Below are 18,412 nucleotides of genomic sequence, written 5' to 3' on the forward strand. Positions count from 1 at the left end.
CAGTCGCACCATAATTACAACCTTGAGTGCTTCCTTGGTTCTGCCACAAATTCTCCTACTGCCTCCCTGGATTTCCTTCACCGATCTTTAAACTAAAATTGTTCTACTAAATTGCCGGAGGTTGGGCTGAAATAGATTTATGAGCTCATCAAAAGTTGTAGCTTCAGGTTTTTCAGAGGCTAACAGATTTCTCATTAAACTGTAAACACATTTACACTGCCAGATATAATAGCTCTTGTCTTACCTGTAATATCATTAACAGTCAAAAAACAAAATAATTTGTTGCAGTTTTCGTCCAAGTCCGGTGTTGTGAATTAAATGGTGAAATAGGGAAACCAGCCACAACTTCTGGGACTGTGTTTGTAAGGGCATGTAGGCCCTCCTTACAGATAACTTCCCAGGCCTTTCCTTTTTCTGCTCTTGTGTGGTTGATTCCACTTTGTTGCCCTATGCTGTCGTGTAAAACAGCTGTACTCCGTCTTGGAGCACTAACATTCTTTTTATTCAGGCAACATGCATGTATCTTGGCAATAGCTCCACACTTTCACAGATCCAACAGTGCACAACACAGCCCTGAAACAGCCCCATATTTCCTTGTTTAAATATCTGCCTCCTCCCCCTAGTGGCTGGTTTAATAGACACATTGAAACATCCAGCCTGTTAGTTCTATCCTGGCCTTGGATCAGTTGCCACCTGTCCCCTACCCCACTACTCTCATCCCTGTCTTACTTTCCTTTGGCCTGGACAGCCCTAAGCACCCAGCACCCTTCTGTGAGCAGCCTGGCAAGATGGATGCAGCTTCTACGTGCCCCACAGACTGGCCAGAGCAACCCATGGAGAGCAACCCAGCTGAGCGATTCCAGGCCCAGGGAGCATAGCCAAGGGCCAGCAAAGACTAAAAATGGGATGGGGGCCCGTTGTCTTCTCCCCTGCCCCATGAGCACGCTTATCTTCCACAGAAACAGGGTCAGGTTTTAGGCCAGTAGAATGGGAGAATTGGGGCAGCCAACTCCAAGGGTGCACTTGGAGAAACCTCTGTGCAAAGGCTTCCCCATGAAAACAGCACAGAGAGAGCAAGAGAGATTTAGGGAGGTGGGATGGTCAAACCTGTGTTAGCTTGGGGAGTGCACCGTGTCTCACTAAATCTCTCTCACACACACACACACCTCTCCCTACCTTTACTGTAATAAATCATTGCCAGAATTTCTTGTGAAGCAAGTAACTGGTTCGGGCAGCTGACTTTGGGACCCTGGTCCTTTGTATAGCCATGGCAGTCAGAACAGCTGTGAATAGGTTAATGCAAAGCCCTGTCCCAACTCCCCTCTGCATTGCATGGGGCGTTCGGGTGAGAAATGGCCCTGTCCAGCCCTGATTAGTTAAGGATTGTCTGTCGCCAATACTGACCCAACCCTGGATCTGTTGCTCAGCCATGATGTCAGAGGCTCTTGTAGGGTATTTGTTCAGATGGAGCTAGGCAGAGCAATTGTAAACCGAACCGACCGAACCCCGTGTGTGTGTGTGTGTGTGTGTGTGTGTGTGTGTGTGTGTTCGTTCTTTCTCTCCATTAACACCTGCAGTGAGTTAAGAAGCACAAGGTCCCAGGGAGTCAAAGGCCACGGCCTAGAAGAGACCCAGAGGCGCTAACCCAGCCCTCATGCCCCTGCACAAAGGCTTGTAGAAAATCTCAGGGGCCCCAACCTGCTATCAGCCCAGCAGCAGCCCATTATAGGGCCTGGCCTCCTCACTCGGGGGTGAGTGAGCAGGAGAGCAGGCCCAGCAAAGGAAGAGACTTTCCCCCAAAGCGTCAGTTGAACCGGGCCCATTCTGCTCGGCCTCAGCCCTGAGGAGCCCTGGGGTGAAGGGTATCTGCTCATCACACCCCCACCCTGCCAAGCCCTTTGGTGGCAGCAGGACCCATAGGCCATAACCCAGCAGGACAGGGCTATTGGGCCAGTAAGAGCCAGCACTGAAAAGTGCCCCATTGGTTCTTGATGGCCCTTTAGCTCATGGGGTGTCATGTGACTTGACTAGAGGCCTTGGTGCCCTGAGGAGAGGACTAGAGGGTGTGGGAGAGTTAGAATAATAGAATATCAGGGTTGTAAGGGACCTCAGAAGGTCATCTAGTCCAACCCCTGCTCAAAGCAGGACCAACCCCAACTAAATGAACTCAGCCAGGGCTTTGTCAAGTTGAGACTTAAAAACCTGTAAGGATGGAGATTCTACCACCTCCCCAGGTAACCCACAGCAAGGGGGAGGGTGAATGTGAGGAGTGTACCGTGTGTAGGGGCACACGGTGTGGGAGAAGGGGGTGGGTGTAGGGCACACAGAGTGGAGGGAAGGAGTGTGTGGGGGGTGCACAGTGGGGAGGAGGAGTGGGTGTGGGATGGAGCGGGGCTCTGTGTGGGGTGCACAGTGCGGGGGGTAGGGGTGGGTGGGAAGCACGGGGGTGGGGGTGGGGTGTAATGTGTGGGGGAAGGTCCCTGGGGTTTGCAGGGCAATGATTCTTTCTGGGACACATAGGGTGTGTCCACACTGCAGCAGGGGGATTCTCCTGGCCTGGGCAGACAGACTTTTGCTGGCTGGGCCTGAACCGGTGCACCAAAAATAGCCATGTGGCCCTTGGCTCTGGTGCAGACCTGGGCTAGCTACCTGAGCTCAGACCCAGGGCACAAGGGGGGCTTCAGAGCCCAAGCAGCTGCCTGAGCTGCTTGGCCACAAAGTCCAAGCTGCTATTTTTAGCTGCTAGCTTGAGCCGAGCTAACACAAGCCTCTGTAACTGGGCTAACTCCCCCTGCAGTGTAGACATGGCCACGGTGCCCTGTGCCTTCCTGGATTCCCCTCTGGCTGAAGCGTGTGAAGCTGGGAGCAGGCCTGGCTCTAGCAGCTGTCCCTGCATTCTCACGAATACCCTTCCTTTTCCCACCACTGCCTGCCCTGTGAGTGGGTGCATCTGAGGGTGATGAGGTCCCATGCTGGAGAGACAGTAGCCCCCTCTGCAGCCTCCTCCAGCGAGGGATGGATATTTATTAAGCCTTCCAGCTGAGGCTAGTGTCACTAAGGGGATGTCTATGCTGCAATTAGACCTGCATGGCTGGTGTGTGCCAGCTGATTCAGGCTGGGGGCTGTTTCATTGCAGTGTAGCCGTTTGGGCTCAGTCTGCAGCCCGGATTCTGGGATCCTTCCATCTCACAGTGTCCCAGCAGCCCATGAGCCTGAGTCAGCTGGTATGGGCCAGCCACGGGTATCTAGCTGCAGTGTAGACATGTCCCAGAATCCCCAAGTTGGGGGGGAAGGGCATTCTGTACACAGGGGCTGCCAGCTCCCTGTGGGTGCAAACTGATTCCAGGACTGCTGCAATTCCAAGCTTTCAGCTGCCTCGAATCAGCATGTAGATACCGTTCAGCATGAATGAATAACAGCAGCAAGCTGCTCTCCAGAAGCAGCTCCCTGCCTAGGGCATTGCTACAGCAAATGCCTCTCCTAACCCCACGCTGGGGTCACAGCTGGGTCACTGGGGATGCCTGACACTTCACAGCCATGACACTCAGGGAAGGGCAGATTTCATAATGATGCTTTCTTGCCAAGAGACCTCAGCCAGCCGACCATCTTCCCGCACACTTGCCGGTCCCAGCAACTGCCATCTGAGTGATAGCTCAGAATAGAGCCTGACATAGCCTGAAGCCAGAGCCTTCTTATTAGCCAAGACTCAGGGTCTGATAGGACAGGCAGGAGGAGAGAGGCTGGTACACTCCCCATCCTGGGAAGGAAAGGGCCAAGGGAACATACAGCCAAGGAGAGAGGGTAGAGGGGACACTCAGCACAATCACTCTTCCTTTATTACAGGTGAGTAGACAGGATCAACTCTCCTCCCCTAGCCATGATAGAGATGGTCTCTGTCTTCTTCTGGGCCACTGACAGCTTCAGCATACAGTTCTGCTATCTGCAAAGGGCCTTCCTTTTTCAGAGCAGCATCTGGCGGGTGATAGATGTGGTTTCGGTCTTCCTCCGGCACCACTGCAGACTTGGCACCCAGCGGGGCTGGCAGGTCTCCAGCACTCCTGGGCGCTGCAAATGGAGGAGACAGGGGAAGCATTAGCTTTTTGGGCATGCTGAGGATGCCAGCAGGAGAAAGTTCCCTCAGCTTGCTTACCTCTTCTGCCTTGTGCGCCATCACGAGACAACAACCTCATTCCAGGATCAATATCCGCTGTTTGTTCTTCATTCTGGGGTGGCTCAATAGCTATTATGCCCAGAATACTGTAGAAAAAGAAATATTAATAATAATAGTTAGCTCTTATGTAGCCCTTTCCAGCTGTGCTTTACAAAGGAGGTTAGCCTCATTGTACAGCTGGGGAAACTGAGGCACAGAGAAAGGAAGTGACTTGCCCAAGGTCACCCAATGGGGCAGTGGCAGAGCTCACAATAGAAGCCAAGTCTCCTGACTCTGAGAGTTTTGTAACCCCCCCTCTTCTCCTCCCCAGTTTCAGCCAGGAAATCCCAAACCACATACATGGAGTAATTAGCCTCATTAGCATTTCAAACATCTTCTTGCAGGAACATTTCACCAAAGATCCCCTTAGAAGAGGCCTAGTTCCTTCCCAAAACTTCTACACACTGATGAGTCCCCACATACATGTCCAGAACAGCGCTGCCCCGTTAAGAACATGTCCCAGCTCCTGGTGCCCATGTGACATTCCCTCACTCTGTGACTGGACAGGAGTAAAGCTGGGTGCATTATTCATTGTGAACAATATTAGATGCACCAGAATTCATTCTGTTTTGATTGCATAGTCACAGATTGTAGCACTAATAATTATTTGGCCTAATATGCTATTCGCTGCATCGTTTGGTTGGTAATTTTCAAGCAATTCATTCAATGCTATATTTTTATTCATCATATGTGACAGGCTGCCTAAGTCACATGGCATTGTTCCTGCTCCTTGACTGGCTACTGAAACCTATTAAACAGGAGAATAAAGAGTAGCCAATAAGGAGTGTTAGGCCAAATAACTGTTAGTGCTAAAATTGGTGAGTATTTCAGGATTCAGAAACATTTCCATGGAAACCCAGTGGTCATCTGAATTCTTGCAACTACAGAACAAATAAACATGAATAATGTTTGTGAGTAGCAGAGACTTGGGATTTGGATTCATAAATTCATGAACTAGGATTTTCATGACTCATCCAGCTTAATTATAACAAGCAGAGAATTCAAAAGGCAAAATGATGACCAGAGGATTAATTTGGGGCCAGTACCAGATACACCAGCTTGTTCATTCAAGCTGATTGTTCCTGTGATGCTTGTGAAGAACAAAAATGCCACAGAAAAAACTAATAAACTCTTTTTTCCACATAATAAAATAACAATTGCTAGCCACCTGTGAGGATGCAAACATCTTGACTGTTTAATCTGGAGGCAAATAATGAGATGAAATTCATTAGACTATCATAAATCTTAACAGACTGATATGGAACCAATGACTCAGTGGACAAAGGGACTGTGTCTGTTTAGGCCTTTGGTGAATTTGGCCCAATAGCTCTATTGTTACATACATTCTGACTTCTGAAGGACATCCCTTTAAAGAGGCCTCTACTCCACCTCTGATTTTGTGCTTGCATCAGATTGCACATGCAAGTAACAGGATTTAGACCTTTTCCTATCTGCTTGGCAAATACAGAGAGGGAGTGAAACCTACAGATACAAGTTTCAGAGGGGTAGCTGTGTTAGTCTGGATCTGTAAGAGCAACAAAGAGTGGTGTGGCACCTTATAGACTAACAGATGTATTGGAGCATGAGCTTTCGTGGGTGAATACCCACTTCGTCGGATGCAATGCTCCAATACATCTGTTAGTCTATAAGGTGTCACAGGACTCTTTGCTGCTTCTACAGATACATATTTATTTTGGCACAGAAGCCAATTAGGAGACATATGCAAATATACATATATGATCTAATTAGTTAATATTGTCCCAGGACTCAATACACTGCTGTCCTCCTCTGAAGGGGTAAATAGTTGAGATTTATTGATATCATGTGACTGTTTTCAGCCAATCACAACCCAGGGTTGTCTGCTCTTACAGTGATCACTATTAAAAAGTATGCCAAATTTTGGAAAACAAGCCTCAAACAACCCCTCAAAATCAATATAATTCCTTTAAAATTTCCTGCAGATTTTCTTGTGACTTTTCTTGGAAAAATTTTTACTGAAAAATATGTTAGTAAAAAATGTTACTGAAAAATATTTGAATTTTCAGCCAAAAATGGGAAATGTGATTTAAAGTGAAATTTTTGCCATGACATTTTCATTTTTGACAAAAGCCATTTTTTGGCAACATTACTTTTCAATGAAAAAGCTTTTTCACGCTCTAACTAACCCTAACTAACTCCAGATCCTCCATGAGACAGTTAATGAACAGGCAGGATACGGTCAAACAGAAAGCAATCATTAACCCCCATGGCAAGCCTGGCCTCACTCATTTTTGCCTGACTAAGGAAAATCTGGGATTACCAGAGAATTCCTTCCACTACAAGTAGGGCCTCTGCAGTTCATAACATTTCCCAGTGGTCACATCCCATCACCCCCTACAAAGAGGGGTTACATTAAATCCCAACCCACAGTAAAATGTAACCTTTGCATTTAATACAATGGACCCCAAAGACACTTAAACTTAATTATGTAAGATTTTTCAAGGCTATTGCAAGAAATTGCCATACAGGTCACAGTGACGATGATAATATTAGCAATAATTATCTTACATTTGCTTCTTAATGTCCTGTTCCAAGGAACCCTCCATTTCTTTGCCTTCTTTCAGAACCTGAAACCAAAGAGCAAGTGAGCAGAAAGGGACCTTCCCTTTTCACTGGACAGCTAATGGCCTCCGGTGGGCACAGAGACAAGTCAAGTGAACCCCTCCCGCCTCCCCTGCCCTGGCCAGCAGCTTTGAGCTTTGCTGTGAAATAATCCAGTCCTAGGCTGGTCAGCAGCTATACCCTCACAGCCCCCATTGCACTGCGGGGGTGACTGATGCAGCTGTGGCACCCGTTCAGGGTTGCACATTCAGCCCGCGACATCCCGAACAAACAAAATGCACTTTTCCTCACCTCCCAGCCTGGCATTCAGCCCGTGCACCCAGACCTGCCCTGGCATTACAGCAGTGCAGCACCAGGGCTCTCTGACAGACGTAGTTCAGGTGGTAGAGACAGCCATATTCCCAGTGGGAAGCTATCCAGAGGGTCCTTGTGTGGCAGAGGGGAACTGCCAGATCTCGTTGTGGGCCAGCAAGGTGGGGGACCAGGAGACCATGGAATAACTGTGACATTGGGTATGTTGGGTTATTTTATGTTATGGAGTCAGGGCAGTGGAATAAGCACCAGATGGGGGTGGAGATGTCCCAGTGCACCAGCACAGCAGAGGTAACTGGCATGGCTTCCAACCCCATCTCTGCCAGTGGGCAGCAAGTGATGCCCTGTCACAGGCCAGCAGTGTGCTCCCCACATGCCAGTGGCCCCAGGTCTCTCAGCAGAGAAACGCTGTCTTCTCGCAGCTCAGCTAGTACCCGCTCTGCCTCTTGAAGTGGGGAGCCAGGACTCCTTCAGCTCCAATCTGGAAGGAGCTGCCATTGCTGCATGCAGGCCAGGGCAATGCAGCCTGCAGTGACAGTCATTTCACACTTGTGCAGGACTTTCATCGGGTCAGAGCAAGGCCTTGGCCAGCTACCTGCCAACACCACAGTCGCTAGCAAGGCTCAGGCCAGTCCCTGTAACCGCTGTCACACACTCCTGCCACAGGGCAGAAGGGGGGACTCTTCAGCTGGCCTTGGTGCTGGCCCAACGCATCAGGAGATTCATCTCGGTAGCAAAGCAAATCTGATGAACCAAGCCAGCTTCCTATGCTTGTCTATGGGCATAGACCCCAGGTACTTTGCCTCAAGGGCACCAGCCGTGCTGTATGAGCGAGGAGGCCAGGCACCAGCCACGTCTGTCCATGCTGAGGAGAATGATGAGCTGTTATAAGGCAGGAGTGCTGCCAGTGTTCAGATGAGCACGTGCTGGGGCAGAGCCAGGCCTCACTGTGACAAGTGCTGGTTTGGTATTAAGTAGAGGGACGGTAGGCGACTGGCACATTCCCATGATCTCGGCCTGGCACAGAGCCTACAGTCACTCCAGAGTGGTGGTGAATGGCCCTGCTCCCACCACTTGCTGCTAAGTTGAGGTGAGGAGCTAGCGTGCCCCCTGCATCCTCCCTGGACTGCAGCACATGAAGTGAGAGGGTCCCAATGCATTGGCTGCATCCACCTTCTCTCTGTGCCCCTCCCCCAGACTCCTGTCCCCTGTCCCCATGACTCACTATCCCAATGAGCTCTCTGAACCCCATGACTCCTTAGAACTCCCTTGCTCCCTTCTCTCTGCGCTCTCCAATGGGCAGCCACACACCTCCTTTCGTGGGGCATGGCAGCTTTGCAGGCCCCTGACTGCTCCTGCTCCAAGCACATACTGAGCCGCAGCCCCAGAAGTCGTCCCCTAGCAGGGCCTGCAGAATGCTTGCTGTGGGAAACTGGGACCAGCAGTAAGTCTGCGGCACAGGGAACGGGGTGGAGGTGATTACTAAAGGGCCCAGAGCAGGGAGGTTCAGCTGCCACTGGGCATCACAGACCTTTGGACAAATATCTGAGCCAAACCTCCAGCTGTACAGTAGTTAGCCCTCATCCTGCCTCCCATTCTCCTGGGATGGGCACTCATTTTGGAGGGGAGGAACCTGCTTTTGAAGCACTTGCTACTGAGAGCCAAAATACCTGGCCATTTGCAAGTCTGATTACAAACTCAACCCGATGGGCAGTCTCTTCCGGAGCAGACGTCATTGGGAAGAGTTTTCTTTCTCCTCCTTTCAGTAAGGAAGTAAAGTAGCTGGGGTACAATTTCCAAACATGCCTAAGTGCACACGTATGACTTGCTGTGACACTCTGGTTCCAAAGTGCCTTTTGAAAAACAGGGCTTGATGTTCCTGTCAGTTAGGTGCTTTTGAAAATGTTCCTCTTGATCTCCTCAGCAGAGGATCCTCTCATGCTTGGCGTCAGGGATCTGTGTCCCTTCCAGAGATTTGCATTATTTGGGGTGTCATTATTTCCACTGGGCAATGAGATGACTTTCTGATCTCTGAGCTCATTGGCAGCTGGGCTTTTGTGGGAAAAAGAAATGATGCACAAGTAAAGATCAAGGCCCTGATCCAGCAAAGGAATGACTCCACTGTTGTTCTAACATGATGAACTCCAATTGTGTTGATGTCTTCGCTCAGCACATCCACCTGGGGCCAGAGTTCAGAAGGTCCCAAGAGGGACATTTCTGGGCAGGGACTGCAAGAACTCGCCAACCCACATGGGATCTCGTGGTGAGTAACAACTGACCGCAGAGGACACCGCTCCAAAAATCTGTCTGCTGAATGAGTTTCCTCTTGCCTTTAGAGCCCGTCGTGGCTCAAAGTCTCACTCATAAACACCACTGTGCTGTGAAAATACCCATCAGGGGTTTGGTGGGAGATGGAAAGCTCTTAAGGGAGATGGGAAGCGCTCTCTCTTACTGTCTAGAACGGTCTAGGTACACTTAATCCTGCCTCAGGATAGAGGAGAGGACTAGGTGACCTCTTGAGTCCCTTCCAACCCTACATTTTGATGATTCCACTAGGAAGGTACCTTGCATTCATGACTTGCTAGGGAACTCAGGTTCGCCCTACACAGAGAAAATTTCTGTTTCTTTTGGTGTCTCTTTGTGGTCTCCTATCTATCCACTGAACCCCTGGCTGCAAAGCCTGGAGTTTTCTGTAGTGCAGACTGTGTGAGGAGTGCATAAAACCTAAGTGGTACCATGTCCCAGATAATGGATGGACTTGATTCTGTGCACTCCTAAAACCTTAAGAACAGGCACCTAATAGGCTTAGAAATGGCAGTGTTAATTCTAGTGCTTAACTGATGCTGTTGGTTTTGTTTTCCTCAATCAACAAACCTCACTGCTTTGCTGAGCTGCTATTGCCTCTGTGAGTGGCGAGGAGATGTTTGCCCTGAATATTCCAGTGTTGTGGAGACAGGTTCATGTGCAAGGGCTACATGATTTCACTATCTCCCAATGTCAAGCAACATGACCCACTATTACTGGGCTCCATGTCTGTGGGACTGTCATGATTTTACTCTGCACCGCACGGTTACACTGGTAGGTGTCTGCTGTTTGCAGGGGCTACAGCCATTTGGTGGGGCAGGATCAGTGCAGCCTGTTGCTGAGCACAGTCGCGCTGTGTTGTGTTTCAGAACCACATTTTCAGCTACCACAGCTACCTCTGCACCTCATACTGGTGGACTCAGCCGTCTGGCTAGCAGACAATGCCATTTGTGACACAGGTACTGTAATGTCACACTGGAAACCAGTTTCTAACCAACTTTGATACTGGTATAAGAATGAGGAGGAATATTTTGTTTAATTTGTAAGGGCTTGTCTATACTACCATGTGGGGTTGATCTAAGATGCGCAACTTCAGCTACGTGAATAGCGTAGCTGAAGTTGATGTACTTAGATTTACTTACCGTGGTGTCTTCACTGTGATAAGTTGACAGCTGACGCTCTCCCGTTGACTCCGCTTGCACTTCTCGTTCTGGGGAGTACCAGAGTCGATGGGAGAGTGCTCAGTGGTCATTTTATCGTGTCTATATTCGATGCAATAAATCGACCCTCCACTGGATCAATCGCTGCCTGCTGATCTCGGTAGTGTAGACCAGCCCTAAATCAGGGTATGATGAGGTGGACTAGGCCCAGAGGCCCCCTGCTGGAGGCCTCAGGGTCCTGCCATACCCATCCCAGGAAAGGAGCAGTAGAGGAGTCTTCCAGGCAGCCTAGAGTGGCTGTAGGGGAAGCAGCCAATCAGAGCCCAAGAGGACCATATAAAAAGGAGCCGCAGTGCAGTGCATAGGTAGTTCCTTGCTGGAGCTAGTGGAGTGCAGGTGATGCTCCTGGCTGACCAAAGGGAACTGCATTACCAAGGACAGCTCAGTTCTGGCAGGGAGTGGGGTATGGGAAAGAAGACCTCCTGGCTGGCTGCTGGGCTTGACACATAAGAGCCCTGAGGTAAGGGAGAAACATTGAAGAAGGCTCAGGCTGTGGGGAAGTGGCTCAGGGAACTGAAATAAGTTTGTTAAAAGGACATGGTGGCACATAGTTGCTATTCTTAGGGCCCTTGGGCTGGGACCCCCATAGGCCACTGGGGAAGTGTCCTATAATTGGACAGCAATAAACCCCTAGAAGGGGATCTGAACTAATCAGTGGACCAGCTGAAGAGATGGGGCCAGAAGGGCTCAGAGAGGACAAAACCATTGCCTCCATCGAGGAAGCCCTAGGGGTAAGGCCTGATACCAGGGCAGGGAGTGGGACTGTTTAAAGACTGCAGACACACCCAACCAGAAGGGGCACTTGCCGTTACACAGGTTCCCAGGCTGGTGTCTCTCTGGGCCAAGTACATTGATGGTTCAAATAACACATGGGGCATGATTCTCATTTGCACCATGGCCCCTTACTGCTCTGGCTGTGTAATGGGGCCTTTCAGTAGGTGTATGTTACCTTTACATGCACTGTAAGGCCCAGTGAAGAGGCTTCAATGTAAATGAGAATCTCCCCCACTGGATGTTAGTGGGGGGAGTAGGGAAGGTGTGTTTCTCGTGCATTCAGTGGGTGAGCAAGGGGCAAGGGCCAGGAAAAGCAGCTACTAGTGGGCTGTTATCCAGCAGCCATCCCGCCCACTTTCCTGGTTTGGAGAACTCCCCTCCAATTTCAGCTTCCCAGACTCTGGCATGGGCAGGATGCTGCTGCCCCTTCACACACACAGATGTGGACCTGGGACTACATTTGTGCTTTCTGCATGCAGTGCCCCTGGCTCCCCACTCTCTGCAGGACCCTCTGCAAAACTGCCTCTGGTTTCTCACTCCTCTTCATCTGCTGTGGGCCTTTGGTTAGGAAATTCTAACAGCACAGAAGCTGCCCTTGTTTGCCATATAGTGTCAGAGGGGCTTTGTCTCACAGGACAGCAAGTGCCAACTGGCTGGCAAAGAATGCTAGGCCCAAACCAAAGCGCTGTTGCTAAAAATGCTAGAGTGGATTGAAAGCTGAACCCAGATCACAACTTCACATGTGGCTCCTACCACTCCAGTGGGTGGAACCAAGCACTTGGACCTGAACCCTGGGGACATTTCATTCTGGGTTCAAACTTTGCAGCTTGCCTTCATCTAGGGTGACCAGCCATCTCTAATTGGGCAGGACAGTCCCAAAATGTACATTTCAGTCCCAGTCCCAGGCTGAATGACTCCAGGGCAGCATTTGTCCTGGATTCCCTGAGGTGCTGCTCTGCATCTGCCCAAGGTGGTGCCAGCCTCTTCCTGGTGGGGGACTGAGGCGGGCCCTAGCCCCCCTCACATGAGGCCCCACCCCATGCTCCTTCTCTTCCCACCAAGGAAGGCCCCGCCCCGGCCATGCCAGAAGTCACAGCCAAGCAATAGTAAGAGCCACGCAGGGAGCCTGGGCTGCTATGGGGAGCTGTGGATCCTCCACCTGCTCTGGGCAGCAAGCCCCGGGGGGCAGGGAGGGGAGTGAGGCTCATAGCTGCTCTGACGGGCTGGAGCATAGATGGTAATATTACAAGTGAATTCAGCAAGGGGGGTCTTGCCCACATGCTCAGGGTCTAGCCAATCACCATATTTGGCACTAGGAAGGAATTTCCCCCAGGTCTGACTGATAGAGACCCTGCGGGGTTTTCACCTTTCTCTGCAGCATGGGTCACTTGCAGGTTTGCACTAGAGTAAATAGTGGATTCTCTGTAACTTGAAATCTTTAAATCAAGACTTCATTAACTCAGCCAGAAGTTAGAAGCCTACTAGAGGAGTGGGTGGGCAAGGTTCTGTGGCCTGTGATATGCAGGAGGTCAGACAAGATTATCATGATAGTCTCTTCTGGCCTGACAGTCTATGAGAGCAAGAACTAAGGTCGTTCTGCTTCTCATGGCTGCCTTAAGCCCTGCTCGCAAGGCAGTGCAGGCAGGGGCCCTGTGACTCTCAGCACTCTCACACACTCTTGGTAATTCAGAGTGACAGAGGTGTTAAGGAGCGCATCAAGCATTCAGTGGTGCACTGCTTGCACAACATGCTTCAGCAGAAATATTTGAGCTGAACTACAAATGCATCATGGATGTCAGCATTGGCTGTGGGGCCATCAGAGCTGGAAAGGGGTGACCAATGTTGCCTTCCCACATGAACCAGGGGATGTATCAGTGTAGGATCCTATTAGGGTTTGGCACAGAGGATGTTATTATAGCCACTACATCACCTTGAGCCAGCTAGATGGAGAATGAATTGCAGATCCTCCTGAGCTATTGTGTGGGTTTGAAGGGAAGTTCCTGCAAAGCGGTGCCCATGCCTATTGCAAGCACATGGAAGGGCCGTGATCATGGAGCGCAACAGACAGAACTGAGAGGAGTTTGGTGCAGACCTACCTGAGATGTGCTGTCGACTCGCAGAAGAACAGCCAAGCCAATGCCAATGAGGAGCCTGGAAGGAGAAGGTTAATTTTGAAAAACAAATCCATTGGTGCTGCACCTGCCGTATGGCTGTGTCTGTCTGTGTGCTCCATTGGCTTCCACTAAACAGGTTCAGAAGTTCTAGGGCTATTGCTATTTCAAGCAGAGCTCCCCAGGATGGCTGGCACCAGTAATATATAACTGTCCACGTGTGTCTGGGGAGACTGCCTGTCACTAAGAGAGGTTCGCTATATGCGCAACTCCAAAGTGAAGGTTGTGTTGAGTTTCCATTTTAAACCGGGGCTGACCCTCTTTGTGTGTATAGTCTGGGAGGGAAGATGGACTCTAAATAACTTTGCCGTAACTCTAGTAAGTGAAGAGTTGTTATTCCTCTGAAATGAACCCTTTGGGAAAACTGTCCTGGTGCGTCAGCCCACTTTTGTGTCACGCTAGCTAAAAAAGCATAGACATGCCCCCTCCTACCCATAATGTGTGAACTGCTCAGACACAGGGCCACCATCCTGAGTGAAGTTTAGCGTGAACACTCAGGGGAGCAGTTTGTGGAGAGTACCATTGGGGACAACCCAGGGGACAGAGGCAGGAGCTTAGCAGTGGCAACTGAAGGTACAACAGTGTAAAATTGTTGCTGCTGCACCAAGGGAGGTGGGGTTAGAGGGGCAGGGTGGAGGCTGGCTGCCCTATGCAATACCACTAACCACATGGCTGGCAAGAGATCACATTGCTGCTGCTGCTGTTAAAGGCTCTGGGCCACCCAACAGCTTGACAGAGGGAGTCCGGAGGCTGAGGGAGACTCTGGCCATGAGCTCCATGCCATGGAAGGTGGCAGTTTCTAATGAGAGCTTTCTGTCTGAAAGAGGGGAGAGGAAGCCTTTGCCATGGGCGTGGCTGTGTGTGTGCTCACACCTGCCCTTTGTAACTGCAGACGCAATGGGATGCCAGTCACCAGATCAAAGTGCTAAAGCAGCTGGCTGGGTAAGGGTGGAGGCACGCCCACGGCTCAGGTATGCAGCTTCTGTCTCTGCTGTAGGAATGGCTGCAGGGCCTGCCAATGGCTGCATAGCCCGGCTGCCAGACAGGAACATTGGATGGCAAATAGCGCTTGCCAGGACCTTGCCACTGGTTGCCTTGCAGATTCAGCGACACTCATCTGGCCAGGTGCTAATGACCCTCACCACTGTTAGGGAGATGGGCCTGAGCAGCAAAGTACCCGCAGTTCAGGGCCCCTCTCCAATTACCACCAGGGCAACCACCTGTCCATGTGCCATCAGGGCAGGCAGACCGACCATGCTGTCCCCTGCTGGGGCTGGGTGGGAGGGGTTGGGGGTGGGCAGAGAAGCACATTCCCACTGAGCCTGGCCCCAAATGCTGCATGGGACTGAGCCCGGGGGGAGGGATGGTGACACAGCAATAGAGGCTCTGAGTCTCCAGGACACCAGGCACCAGCAGCTCTGGAAATCGGCAGGTAACGAAGTGCTGCTCAGCTGTCAGTATCAGCTCATCCCATCTTCCCTCCACAGATTGAGACACCTCCCCAGGGGGGCAGGTCTGGGGCATGGCAGCATGGGGGCATGGAGTCTGGTGTGAGTGGTCTTGGCTCCCTGGGCTGAGCCCTCTCCCCCCACAGGAGAGCCAAGCCCCCTGAGGGAGCAACTTCCCTGTCCCAACATGGGTCCGGCGTCACAGACCCAGAGAGGTTAGGACCAGAAGGGCCCATTCTGATCACCCTGTGTGAGCTCCTGCAAGATAGGGCTAGCTGCAGGCGTCATGGGGTGGGCTCGTGGGAGGACTGCTGTCACCCAGGCACGGTACCACCCTGTTGTGGAACCCAGCTCTAAGCAGGGCTACAAGCAAGGCAGGTGTGGAGCTGGGAGGCCCTGGATTAACTCTAGTGGAGCGGGGGGGGAAGGCACTGAATTAAGGTGGGGCTGGGAGTGCCTGGGCTGGTGGCTGGGCAGGCGTGGGCACAGCTGGACTCAGGGACACCTTGACACCATCCACAGGGCTGTACCCCACTGAGTGTCAGTCAATCTCAGGTGAGGGGCTGAGATCGCATCCTCCGCTGCACGGGGGGAACTGGCGATGTTGTGACCATCACTCACACTGGGGTGGAGGGCAGGGGGTCAACAAGCAGGAGACTCCAACCTTCCTGATTTCATCATTAATAAATAAATCTCCTGATTTTGGAGTCTGGCTTGTGATTTCTGAGTTCTTGGGTGGTGGGGAGGCTGCTATGGCCATGGGGAAATTATGGCTCATGGGGTCAAGACCCCCCAGACCCCGATGCCACCCAGTAAGGAAGGGAAGGGTCTTACCAGGACATGTCTGTTTTCCCTACAGCAGCATGGGCAGAGAACTCCGGTGGCTGGGGCTGATGTGCGGTGGCCACTTCCTGCCTTTTATGGTGCTGAGGCCTGTGCAGACTGTCCAGAGTCCAGGAGCTGATTACAGGCCCTGATCTGCGTGTGCTGAGCTCCCTTTTCTCCCAGGAAGGGTATGGGGGCTGGAGGTGCAGAAGCCTCTTCGCAGGCACCTAGCACCTTGCAGGATCTGGCCTGCTACCTTTGCCCCTTAGGCTGGGCTCTGCATAGGGGCCCAATCTGATCCCCATGGATATTCTCCCTGCCCTGCCTTCCTGACACCCTGAGCAGCTGTTCGCCCCTTCGCTCACAGCCACTCCTTTGCAGAGTCAGCAATGCAGCACAAAGCAGTCCAAGGCAAATCTCCCAGCTGGGGAGGGTAGTGGCTGGCTCCCAAGGAGGCAGCTGTCTCTTCAGAGAGCTCCAGCTGAAATGGAAGGGCCGGAAGGGCCCACTCTGACTGTCAGACCAGCCTGGGCACAGGGAGCTCCCGCCCATGCACAGCTCCCACTCAGAACAGGACACTGGCCTGGGGATCTGCTGCCTGACTCTAAGAGCAGAGCTGGGCCTGGGCACCTGGCTATGTACGTGAAGATGGGAGAGAGATGCAGTTTTGCTTCCATTAATTATTCCACAATTAATTTGCATCTGTTCTTGAAGAGCAATTTCTCATCTTACAAGAAGTGAAGTGTAGACAGTTAGCATTCCACACACTGCAGGGCAAGATGGAGCACTGGTTTGAAGGGGCAACGGTCACATTGTCATGGAATAATCTGACCCAGGGTCAGGATCTGGGGATCGGGATGGGGAGGATAGAAGATGTGTGGGAGAGGAAAGGGGGCAGAAGCAGAGGAGAAGGGGAGGGGCAGGAGCCTGGGGGAGGGGATAGCAGCAGGAGTGAGGATGGGGCAGGTGCTGGGGAGATAGGAACAGAAGGGAACTGGGGCAAAAGGGAAAGAATAGCATGTGATCATATAATTACAGGCTGTTCTCATAATGCATCTGCACAAGGGGGCAGAGTTAAGGTTGCAGCGCTGAGCATGGGGCATGGCTGCTCCAGGTGATAGCATGGACTGGGACTGCAGAGGCGGGATTCGATGACCGGTCAAGGCCGCTCTTTGTTTCCTCTACTCATTTCTCCCCTCGCCCTCGCCATGTGAGCATGGCTTTGCTGATTGACATGGGCAGTCTTGGGGGGATGATCTAACATTCTTGGGGAGGTCCTCTCGTCACCATGGGACCGCGCATTCAAATGGACATTAGAATCCAACAAGCTACAGAGTTGGAGATGGTAAGGCCAGAGGGGACAGTTCTGCCCATCCAATCTGAGCTCCTGCCTAGCACAGGCCAGAGAGCTCCCTGACTCTGCATGGGCGGGAATACATCACGTTTGGCCCATACATGATGCTGCTCAGCTACAGCTCTCCAAGGCGGGGAGATTTTCAGCAGTGGCCACTAGGGGGGTGTTCCCTGTCTCTGGGCCTGTAGCCCAGTATCTCGGCCCAGGCACAAAGTGGATGCTACTGAGAACTTTGGCTTCAGTGACTTGTTGTCCAAGATCACACGGTGAGTCAGCAGGACTGAAGACTAGGGCAGGGAATCCTGGTGTCCCGGCTCTCACACTGACGTGCTCCCTGCTGTGAGCGCTGCAAGGCAGCTGTCCTGTGATATTTCTGCCTGCTGGGACAAATCCTGTGCAAAAGCTCATGACATCCGGCACCACTGAACCCTGGCACCAACTCTTGTGCTGACAGCAAGTCAAATCATCACATTTAACCCTAATATGGCTACAGAGCCCTCTCCCCCTTGCCCTCCCATCTCGCCTTGTCATTCCAACACCTCAGGGTTAATTCTTGGGCACAAGTGCCCCTTGCAAGGGAGCTCCTGCAGGGTGGGGATAGCTGGCATTTGAGGAAGCAGCACGTTTCCTTATACGCAGATGACCTCACCCAAGCCTTCTCTCATAACAAGCTGCTTTTGAGATTTTCAGCCAGAGCTGGGTCAGGGACTAGAGGGTTTGGATCCAGAATGGTGGTTCTCCCCCTTATGGAGATACTGTTAGATCCATTCCAAATGTTGCTGCTAACTTCACCTGAGCCATTAGCTGCAGGCAGCATTAGCAAAGAGGTGGACTCTGGGGTGAGTTACCATGTTCAGGTTCATGTGCCGCTGGGGAGCCCCAGGCGTGGAGAGGTCAGGTGATAAGCTCAAGGTCATGTGGTGAATCAGGGTCGGAGATGGGAACTGAAAGCAGAGCCCCCAGTGCCCAGCTAGCCCTGTGCGGGGGCTGGAATTTCCATCCAGTGGAAAATTTCACACTTCCACATTTAGCAACAAAACATTGGCAATATGAAATTTTCCATGGAGGAGGAATTTTCGAAGAAGGCAGGTGTTTTGGTCAAGCGCAGTACGGTGCGGTGGGGTGTGACAGAGCATAGTGGTGTGTAACTAGTGCGATGGAGTGCAGCGGCCTGATATCGTGTATGGTATCAG

At 51.6% G+C, this 18,412-nt stretch overlaps 1 protein-coding gene across 1 annotated transcript; it reads right to left on the reverse strand.

Moving 5' to 3' along the window:
- Positions 1-3,871: 3,871 nt before the first annotated feature.
- LOC127054293 (proline-rich acidic protein 1-like) lies at positions 3,872-15,886 on the reverse strand. Its single transcript, XM_050960380.1, has 5 exons — positions 15,875-15,886; positions 13,518-13,572; positions 6,758-6,816; positions 4,151-4,257; positions 3,872-4,065 (listed from the first exon to the last, which is right to left on the reverse strand). The coding sequence occupies exons 1-5, from the start codon at positions 15,880-15,882 to the stop codon at positions 3,872-3,874; spliced, it is 423 nt and encodes a 140-aa protein (XP_050816337.1). The 5' UTR covers positions 15,883-15,886.
- Positions 15,887-18,412: the final 2,526 nt, after the last annotated feature.

Source organism: Gopherus flavomarginatus, chromosome 6, assembly GCF_025201925.1.
Source record: "Gopherus flavomarginatus isolate rGopFla2 chromosome 6, rGopFla2.mat.asm, whole genome shotgun sequence".
In the NCBI taxonomy this organism is placed as follows: domain Eukaryota; kingdom Metazoa; phylum Chordata; order Testudines; family Testudinidae; genus Gopherus; species Gopherus flavomarginatus.

What these genes read in the sequence shown, in the direction of transcription:
- LOC127054293 (XM_050960380.1), bottom strand. An exon ending in CAGGACATTAAGAAGCAAAT is followed by an intron (nt 4,258 to 6,757) that starts GTAAGATAATTA and finishes CTTTTTCTACAG; the next exon opens with TATTCTGGGCATAATAGCTA. An exon ending in TGGCGCACAAGGCAGAAGAG is followed by an intron (nt 4,066 to 4,150) that starts GTAAGCAAGCTG and finishes CTCCATTTGCAG; the next exon opens with CGCCCAGGAGTGCTGGAGAC.